General features: G+C 37.7%; 1 protein-coding gene across 1 annotated transcript in view; it reads right to left on the bottom strand.

Annotated features, from left to right (window-relative positions):
- The window catches only part of CNTN4 (contactin 4), a 1,034,898-nt gene that overhangs the window by 239,648 nt on the left and 784,119 nt on the right, over window positions 1-11,131 (bottom strand). Inside the window, exon 6 of the mRNA XM_011996808.1 lies at window positions 4,110-4,205. Within this exon, the coding sequence (XP_011852198.1) occupies window positions 4,110-4,205 (96 nt within the window). The remainder of the gene's footprint in view (window positions 1-4,109; window positions 4,206-11,131) is intronic.

Genomic DNA, 11,131 nt, shown 5'->3' with positions numbered 1-11,131 from the left:
TTTAATGAGAGCTTGGTTAAAGGTCATGAATTCCTGGTGCCCAGTGACCCTGAAGTTGGCAGAAAGCAAAGTGGACATTCTGGACCTCAATAATCTCTGTTTCTAATAGAAAGGAGCACCAAGGATAGCCAGAATCCATCAAAGTGATTTCTATTTTTTGGTGTTTTCTTATATTTAATGGTAAAAATCTATGCAAAACCATCACATCTGAATTCATACATATAAACCAAGAGATGACAAAGAGACCACACATAGTGATTGGTAGAGTGCTGGAAATACCTGCTGACTGAAATGCTTTTCAAAACAGATTAATTGCTGCTCATTTCTCTGCTACCCTAAGAAGGTCTGACACCGCACAGCTTTCGAAATAGGACATGCAACGTCCCTTACAATGGATTTCATGCCATTACTCAGTACCCCACTGATATAATAAAAGGCTGACTCATTTCCTTTCCTCTGCATGATCTGTTACAATGGAAACCAGGAGACCATATGCTGGGTCTAAAATGCTCAGTATGTCCAGTGGCTCACAGTGAATGTTCCAGCTTTAGGGTGACACACAGCCCAGAAAAGCAGTGAGAGAATCACTGCCGTACAGTTGTGTTGGAGGCTTTTGAGAAATTGGAAGGATTTCATCAGATAATCATTGTCTCCCTTGTCCAAAACTGATGGATGTCTGAGATGCTCTCTTATAACCTTGAATATCTTCTTTGTTCTTTTCTCAAAAACGTCTTAGCCGTGCCTGCTTTGCCCACAGCGTTACTGTGTGCACCGTTTCTAATAGAGCTCATAATAAGAATATTTATTTCCTTGTCTTTCACCATCAAGATTGTCAGGAATGTCAGCACAGCTCAAGAAACTGGATTTCAGAGCTGCCGACTGCTGCCAGCAGAGACAAGTGCATTTCAGTAGATGTCTACGGAAATTTTTAATATACTTCTCTGTGGGAAAGGGAAAGTAGTCAGGTACTTCATTGTGCAGCAGCACAGCATCACTTCATGTGTTTTGCCTTTCCTAAAGAGATCATTATATCAGACATTAGTGGTATTTTTTCTTAATATATCTACAAGATTAATTTTTAGGGTTGCTGCCATGTGATGAAAACTTAATGCAGTGAAGGTAGCATGCAGAAGAAATTAGTAAAATCTTCCATTTTTATTTTGATCAGATTTCATATTAAAAAGAGAAGTGTTAGTCTGAGTGAACTTCACCTGAATCTAAATATATGTCCACAGTGAAGTGGTTTTCTCATATAAAGGACAGGCCTTCAATAATGCAAACACACTTGATAAACAAGATGTTTAGCCCTTATTGAGTTATAATTATGTATTGATAGAATCAATAGGGATTTGAGAGACTTCTTTTAATCTCTTCATTTTATAGATAGGCAGAGTGAGGCATAAATAATTTGAAGATATTTTCCCAGTATCAAATAATGATTTGAAACAGAACAAGGATCAAAACTCATATCCCAGACTCCAAATTTAGTGCTTCTGATACTAACTTCAAAGGAAAATGAAATCCTGAAGAACAATCCCATTTTCCAAACACAAACCTCTGAAATCAAACCTAGATTTTCTGTTAGTCTTCAAAAGCCAGAAATCCTAACAATTCAATGTCCCTGATCCAGACATAGAGGGGAACCTGCCTCTCCCACCTTTCCTTCGTATGCAGGATGTTTGAAGTACACGCCTCTTAGCTCCTTTACTAATTGTTATTTTCTGCTGGAAATGTTAGCTCAGAATTAGATGAGAAAGGAAACATTACAACTTTTGAACAGAGGACAAAAATAAAATAGTGTTTTCAAATTCCAAATCTAAAAAGTTTGTTCTTTTAATCATATGGAAAGCCGAACTGAAAATTAAGACAATAACAAGAATAGCAGATATTTAACTAAACTTCAGCCTGGATTTCCAAGAGTAGAGTTTATCAATCTTGTCATTACAGACATTAGTGGAATCCTAATAAATATTACTATTTATTAAACCTCCACACTACTGAATCCCTTATATGCAGTTATATTTGCCTTTTAGTATTCGTAGTTCCTTTTAGCCGATGCTGCAAATTGCCTACACATCTCTCCATATTCTCCCTTATTAGTAAAATTATGATATTTTCCAGGGCATAATATATCTGCATAAAATACTTGATATTTTAGTCTCCTTTGCCACTGGGGTGATCAATAAAATGGAGGCAAAGTCCTCAGGCAAAGAAAACTTCCGATAAAAAAAGGTAAATTGAAATGACAAAAACAAGCAAAAACAAACTACTGCCTTTTGTCTTTGCTTCTTCCCATTTGATCTGGTTTGGAATGCAGACTTCATGCCTCATCCACACCACATGCTAAGCACCTCAGAGAAGAATCAGAGAAGGGCATGAGTCCTGGAAGACATCCTCAAAAAGCTGTGCTAGCTTTAGATTGTATACCTTTGAAAATCTTGCATGCCAGGCAGGTGCAGTGGCTCATGCCTGTAATCCCAGCACTTTGGGAGGCCAAGGCTGGTGGATCACTTGAGGTCAGGAGTTTGAGACCAGCCTGGTCAACATGGTGAAATCCTATTTCTACTAAAAATATAAAAATTAGCCAGGCATGGTGGTGGACGCCTGTAATCCCAGCTACTCGGAAGGCTGAGGCATGAGAATCGTTTGAACCTGGGAGGCAGAGGTTACAGTGAGCTGAGATTACACCACCACACTCCAGACCGGGTGACAAAGTGAGACTCTGTCTCAAAAAAAAGAAAGAGAAAATGTTGCATGTGAAAAAAAGAACATTATGAGCTGGGTTTTCAGTTATTTGCAGCCCAGCACATTCCTAACTGATCTAGTTGTTATGAGTCTCCACAAAGTGATCTAGATTCTATGGTCAAGGAACTTCTGTTCTTGGTCTGATCCTGTGACACTGCAATTAATAAGAAATATATATATTTGGTCTGCGTCCCAAAACACTTGTAATTTCCTGAGTGATGTTGGTGAGAAGAGTGTCTTCTGTTATTCATAAATAGGCCCTTTTCAGCAATACTTTGAGTTTATTCTAACTAAGTGACTGTTGGTGAGGCCCACTGATTGGTTGTCAGAGGAACCAACCAAATAATTAAAGGGTTAGAACTTTCAGCCTCCCCATTCCCCACTCCTGGGGATGGGAGAAGGGCTGGAAATTGAGTTCAATTACCAATGGCCATAGATTCAATCAGTCATGCCTACATAACAGAACTTGCATAAAAACTCTAAATGACAGAGTTTGGAGAGCTTCAGGGTTAATGAATGCATCCACATGCGGGGAGGATCCACAAAGATAGAAACTCTTGCATTCAGAACCCTTCAGACCTCACTCTCTCTATATGTTTACCTGGCTGTTCATATGTAACCTTTATATATCTTTTATAAGAAGCTGGTATGGTAAGTAAACTGTTTTCCCTGAGTTCTGGGAGCCATTCTAGCAAATATGGAGGCCAAGGAGGGAGTTTTGGGAGTCCCACTTTACAGCCAGTTACTCAGAAGTATGGGAGGTCAAGCACTTGAAAGTGGCATTTGAAGTGGGGGCAGCCTTGTGGGACTGAGCCTTTCTCCTATGAGTTCTGACACTAACCATCCCAGAGTAGTTAGTGGGGTAGTTACTGTCAAAAATGGAACTGAATCGTTGGACAGCCAGGTGGTGTCCAGAAGATTGGAGACTTGGTTGTTAGTGTGGAAAAAAGCCCATACATTTGGTGTCAGAAGTATTGCTAGTAGAAATAGTTCACAGACAGTTCCCAGACCAACCAGGAGATAGAGTAAATCAGGGCCATCTTCTTTAACCCAATCAAGTTGTAAGAAGAATGAGTAGTTTTAATGACACTGCTTTACCAAGCAACAGCATTCTGATTTTGATTGACTCAGGTGTCTTTCTATTTGTGACAGGTAGACTGCAGTGGGGTGGAAAATTTGCACAATCTGATATTTTCCTATCCTAATGATGGGAGGCATTCACAATGGTTTTTTCCTCTACATGGAGGGGCTTTGGGAATCTCTATAAATGACACTGTGCACTCAGCTGGTGTCAGGAGGGAGAACATTGAGCAAGAAAAATAACAGGGAGTGAAGCGTGCACATGTCAGTGCATTTATATGTACCTCCAGAATGGGGTGGCGGGCCACACAGTAGCACCATTCCTTGACCTCGACGGACAGACACAGTGCTTCTTGTTCTTGTTTTAAAGTTGTCAAGATCTGTTGAAAGAAATAAGGGGAAAAGCATTTACACTTTAAAGTCCGAAGATATCATGGGAGAGTACCACTATTTCAAAAGAGAACCATTCTGCTCAAAACTGTGTTGGTAGCACCCATACCTGGGGAATTCAGGAGAGCTTCTTTTCATATGATATTGTCCCGTCCTCCTTTATGTTATGGTTATACTGCCCGCTAAAATATCTACTTACCACATGTGCCTATTTAGATTTAAAATAATTAAAATTAAATACAATTTATAATTGAGTTCCTCAGACACTAGTCACATTTCAAGTGCTCAATAGCCACATGCACTTAGTGATTATCACACTGGCCAGCACAGACATAGAAGACTTCCATCATGCCAGGACATTATATTCGACAGTGCAGGTCTAGGTGAAGAAACTGAGGTTTAAAGATGTTAAGTAACCTGCCCAAGACCTCTCTGTATTTAAATATCATTATCAGGATGCAAAATCGGGTTGTCTGATACAATTCTGTTCACTTCACAAACCATTCTATTATATATAATTATACTTGTCTCTCCATATATACCCGGAGAGTGACTCTCCCTCTTTATACACAAACACAACTCCGTATAAAATGTATAAATAGACATAAATACAGACACACGATTGTTTTAAAGTTTTGCGGTGTACTTTAAAATATTTAGAAGGTACCGTTCATGGTTCTTTTTAGAAGAATGTTTTATTGACTCAAAAAGATCAAGTCTGGTTAGAGAGATAAGACATTTATAAACTCAAAGATCACAGTATAGGTAAATAAACCGTTACAAATACAAATGAGTTAATATAAGAAATATGTCTAATAAAGTGAGATATATTATTGTTTAAGAAACATTTTTTTCACCCTCCCAAATGTAAATCCTCTGAATAAGGAGTGTTAAGTGCCATTTCATTTTTTGTTGTCTATTACATTTGATTTAATAACCTTTTATCGGATTTAAGGCTTCTAATTCAAGTATGTTGTGCAGGGTTGCATACCATCTAGCTGTGCACATTAGAGCAGAGTAACATTTGCTGATGATTTTCTCCATGCTGGCCATTTTGGTAAGTATTTTATGATGATTATCTCATGTACTCCTAACAACAATCAGGAAGGCTGCAGTTACAAATTGGAATGTTTCCACACTCAGGCTTAGTTTCAAGGAGTGCTAAGGATATTTTAAAAATTACACATATACATGTCTTAATTACCGTATTCTTCTGGAATTAGGAACATTTTAAGTTTGTACATTATTGTCTTCATCACTTATGTATTCATAAAAATTCCATTAAGTACCATCTGACTGCCAACTCAGAAGGCAAGCATTGTGAGAACACAGCTTCTGTCCTGTTGGGGCTCAAGCAGGCAGGTCTGACACGTAACACCTAATCATAGCAACCCAAAGACTGCCAGGTTTGGGCTGTGAAAAGTGCACATGAAGGACACACACATACTCAGCACAAAACAAATCAAAGCTATGATTTGAAAAACATTGCTGATGTAATAAACTTCTTTTTATTCAATGGACACCAGGTGAGGGTAGAACATGGTATTTTTCTTATCTTTATGGACATGGTCTGAGATTTCTTCAAAAGGAACTAAACCAAGATTTTTAAAAATATGTTATGGAATTAGTATTTTAAACCATTATCCCTAAAAGTAACACTGAATCAGTCTGAATTGTCACTTCTGCATATAGGTTCTTAGAGTAAGTCATCTACATTTTTGCACATATATCCCATTCAGTTTCCAGAGTTGCATGAAAAATTAAGAGCTGATAGATAGTAGATAACAGGTATCATCTAGGCAAAACCAATCATGGTTTCTGACTAGAGAAACAGTATTAAGAAATGAGAAAGAAAATGAGAAATAGGGGCAATGATTTTTAACTATAAAAACTGTATTCATGTTTTTCCTTCTTAGTTTATGAATTCATTCACATATACAGGTTTTAGGCATTTGAAGTGTATCTCATTAATCTGGTATTTGAGAAAATAATCAGAAACATTTATTAGTCATTAATTGAAATAGATTCCAGATGATGAACCCTACCTATACAGCAAATGGAAAGACTGTATTCGGGCAGATCTGAGTTTGAAAACCATCTCTGCCACTTATTAGCTGTGTTGACTATGGGCAGGTCTTAATTTTCTCACAAATATAATGACAATGAACGTTTCTTTGTTTCAACATGAGAATCATGTGAAAAGATTTAATGAGATAATCTTTGAAAAGGCATGAAGGCAAGCACAAGACCTTTCATGCTACAAGTCTGGTAGTCAGTATGTTTCTTCTGTTCATTGTGGAATACTGTCATTCAGTGCCAACGCATATCCCAAACATTCCAACTAAGGAAAGGTTTCAAATAGCAAATGCACACTAGAGTGAGCTGTAGATGTGAATCAAAGGACGTGATATTTATGCACATGTTTAGGGAAAGATTACATGCCTCAAATTGTTCTTTTCAGGTATGAATACCCAGATCCTAATAGTTAACAACATGATATTTTTTCTAAGTCAAAGAGCTATGTGTGTAAATGGGTATTATGTTAAAGTTTGTACACTCATGATTAAGCCTTTACCAGTAATATTTCCACATATATTTTTATTTATTTATTTATTTATTAAAAATTTTTCCATCAGTTATTGGGATACAGGTGGCATTTGGTTACATGAGTAAGTTCTTTTTTTTTTTTTTTTTGGAGATGGAACCTCACTCTGTTGCCAGGCTGGAGTGCAGTGGCATGATCACGGCTTACTGCAACCTCTACCCCCCAGGTTCAAGTGATTCTCCTGCCTCAGCCTCCTGAGTAGCTGGGACTATAGGAGTGCATCACCACACCCAGCTAATTTTTGTATTTTTAGTAGAGACAGAGTTTCACCACGTTGGCCAGGATGGTCTCAATCTCTTGACCTCGTGATCCACCCAGTCTCCCAAAGTACTGGGATTACAGGCATGAGCCACCATGCCCAGCCATGAGTAACTTCTTTAGTGGTGATTTGTGAGCTTTTGGTGCACCCATCACCCAAGCAGTATACACTGCACTATATTTGTAGTCTTTTATCCCTTGCCCACCCTCCCACTCTTCCCCCCAAGTCCCCAAAGTCCATCGTATCATTCTTTTATTTTATCTTATCTACTTATTTATTTAGATGGACTCTCGCTCTGTTGCCCAGGCTGGAGTGCAGTGACGCGATCTCAACTCACTGCAAGCTTTGCCTCCTGGGTTCATGCCATTCTCCTGCCTCAGCCTCCCAAGTAGCTGGGACTACAGGTGCCCGCCACCATGCCTGGCTAATTTTTTGTATTTTTAGTAGAGACAGGGCTTCACTGTGTTAGCCAGGATGGTCTTGATCTCCTGACCTCGTGATCCGCCCGCCTCGGCCTCCCAAAATGCTGGGATTACAGGAGTGAGCCACCATGCCTGGCCTCATTGTATCATTTTTATGCCTTTGCGTCCTCATAGCTTAGCTCCCACATATCAGTGAGAACATACAATGTTTGGTTTTCCATTCCTGAGTTACTTCACTTAGAATAATAGTCTCCAATCTCATCCAAGTCACTGCAAATGCTGTTTATTTATCCTTTTTATGGCTGTATAGTATTCCATCATATATATATATATGCCATAGTTTCTTTAGCCACTCGTTGATTGATGGGCATTTGGGTTGGTTCTACGATTTTGCTATTGTGAATTGTGCCACTATAAACATGCACGTTCAAGTATCTTTTTTGAGTAATGACTTCTTTTCCTCTGGGTAGACACCCAGTAGTGGGATGGCTGGATCAAATGGTAGTTCTACTTTTAGTTCTTTAAGGAATCTCCACACTGTTTTCCATAATGACTGCACTAGTTTGCATTCCCACCAGGAGTGTAGAAGTGTTCACTGTTAACTGCATCTACACTAACATCTACTGTTTTTTGATTATGGCCATTCTTGCAGGAGTAAGGTGGTATCACATTGTGGTTTTGATTTGCACTTCCCTGATCATTAGTGATGTTGAGCATTTTTCATATGTTTTTTGGCTATTTGAATATCCTCTTTTGAGAATTGTCTATTCATGTCCTTAGTCCACTTTTTGATGGGATTGTTTGATTTTTTTTCTTATTGATTTGTTTGAGTTTGTTGTAGAGTCTGGATATTAGTCCTTTGTCAGATGTATAGATTGTGAAGATTACTTCCACTCTGTGGGTTGTCTGTTTACTCTGCTGACTGTTCCTTTTGTTGTGCAAAAGCTCTTTAGTTAGGTCCCAGCTATTTATCTTTGTTTTTATGGCATTTGCTTTTGGGTTCTCTTGGTCATGAAATCCTTGCCTAAGCCAATATCTAGAAGGTTTTTCCGATGTCATCTACTAGAATTTTTATAGTTTCAGGTCTTAGGTTTAATTCCTTAATCCATTTTCAGTTGCTTTTTGTATAAGGTGAGAAATGAGGATCCAGAGTCATTTTATCTCCAAAGCCTTGGTACTTGGGTAATGATCAGTAGCAGCAGGCATTATGAGACAGAATGTGGATAATGCTCTATCACTGTGACCTTCACACTAATAGCAACAATAGAATTGACTTGCAGACTATATTGTAGTCATACCATGTGGCCAAGTACTTTTCTTATTTTTTCTCATTTAATTCCATTATACTTTAAACTCTCAATTTATAGGTGACACAGCTGAAACTCAGGGAGGTGCAGCACCTTCTTCACACACCTGGGAAGTGGCCAGAAGATGCAAACTCATGTGTTGTCTCTTTCCAGAGTTACTGCTCTGAAGCACCATAATCTATGGCATCTTCAATGATGTCATAAAGTCAGTGAAAAAGAGCTTTCAAATCAGTTACTTGACATGCCAGAGACACAAAAAAAGTTCATTTAAATAAAATTTACACTCAGTGAACATGGAAAGAAACCCACATTTCAACACATAGTGTGATGGGTTGGTATAAGTACTTTGATTTCAAATCTTCTATTCCTCTGCTTTTCTTTGTGAATGGGCATTCAACATGGAGATTTTAAATGTTAGGTGCAAAGTGTGAAGTTGAACAAGGAGAAAACAAACAGAAACAACTCTATTAAGAAGCAGGATTGTTGCCTTGTTAGGAAGGTAGCTAAACAATTACACTTGGGTTGTATTCCCTTTAGCAATTGGTCACTAAAGATATGACTGAATAAATAATGTATGTGTAAAACAAGGAATTAATATCCATGCACCATTGTTTCTCAAAATAGCCTGTCTTTCAAGCTTTATATGCGGTTCATTGACATGTGATGTGTAGAATTTTAAAAAAATAGATACCTCTACTTTTTGGTGATTTCATTTGTCAGCATTTTATATAACTTTTCCCAACAGCCATGTGCTAAGGATTGTACAATTGTGTGGCAGATGTGTTTTCATATCATATTTGTGAAGACAGCTGTCCTTTATTCTCCTATGGAACGTAATATCTGAATTTCATTTTTAAATGAGATTAGAAAATATGCTATAGTATTTGGAATGTGTTATCTCATTGAGACTAGAGAGGAAGTGATTTAGCAGTTACGTTCCTGGAGGAGTGGATATGTACAAAGGCCTTAAAGCTGCAATATGCTATCAATAATAAAAAGTCTTAATATAGGAAAACATTTGGAATTCAGGTCATGGAGTAAATCAGAGAGTAAGGGGAAAATGTCCACATATTTCTTGTCTGGGAAATTTTTAAATATTTAGAGCTGGGGAAGAAGTATCTTACCATAAATACCTGAATATAGTCTAGAGGAAATAAAATCAAGAGGGTCCAAGACCTTTTTTGAGAAGTAATTAACAGTAAATAAGAAAGAGTAATTTATTTAGGTCATAATTAATGGACTAGCCATTACACATATGGACAGGAAGAACTGAAGCTATTCACAGAGTGGGATGACTCAGAGGAAGGTATAAAAAGTTTAGTTTTAAAATGGCCAGGAAAGGTTAATGAGATAATATCACACATCATAGCTTGTTAAGAATCCACAGAGAGAAGGGAGAAAAGAAAAAAGGAAAAATGATACAGTAACCATGCATGTAATACATGTATTATTTAATGCAAGTCAAAAAATACCAATTCACTTATTTCCTGACTTGGGTAGACCTGGATTCTATTAATTCTCCCAGGGTGGCCTTAGAACAAGAAATTGTCAGCACTAGTTCCCTTTGTTATTGCTTCCTTTTGAAAGAAGCAATCAGTAAGGAGATCAATATCAACTTGGAAAAATGGTCAAGTGATACATCTGTTATGAATATGATCTCCATAATGATGATTGCACCATTTATAAAAAGAAAAGAGGTATTTTTGGAGGGTAACTTTAAAAACCCACTATCATGCAGCAAATTTAAAGTTATGTCTTGACTCTCTGCCATTTGCTCCCTGTGTGTGTGTGTGTGGATGCACACTTTATGGCTTCCTGGATTGAAGAGACTTGTAGTGAAAATAAATCTAAATTTACAAAACCTGAGTTTCAAAGCCATATTTTTTACATTCTTTCCACTTAGGAAGAAGGAAGACTGGACTTCCCTGTAAGAGAGTATATAGCAAGAGGAAGAACTGCATGATGGTTTAACACTCTGGTTTTGGAGTCAGAAGGACCTCAGTACAAACTTAGCACTCTTACTTTCTACCTGTATGATGTAGGTGAGTTACTTAATCTCCTTGAACTTCAATTCTCACTTCTAATGTCAGGACATTAATTCCTATCTCATAGGACTTTCTGAAGATTAAGATTACGCATGTAAAGCACTTAAGATGCTGCCTGGTCCAAAGTCAGTAGTCTACAAATGTTAGCACTATCAGTATGATCTTTGAGCATCCAAAGGAAAGTTTACAGAAAGTGACTCACTGGGAGTAACTTCCACCAGATAAAGTAGTCAAGTCAACCCTACTGTGGCAAAAAAACAAAACAAAACAAAACAAAA

This window comes from Mandrillus leucophaeus, unplaced genomic scaffold, assembly GCF_000951045.1.
Source record: "Mandrillus leucophaeus isolate KB7577 unplaced genomic scaffold, Mleu.le_1.0 Scaffold525, whole genome shotgun sequence".
Classification (NCBI taxonomy): domain Eukaryota; kingdom Metazoa; phylum Chordata; class Mammalia; order Primates; family Cercopithecidae; genus Mandrillus; species Mandrillus leucophaeus.
This window is presented reverse-complemented; position numbering and strand designations above follow the sequence as displayed.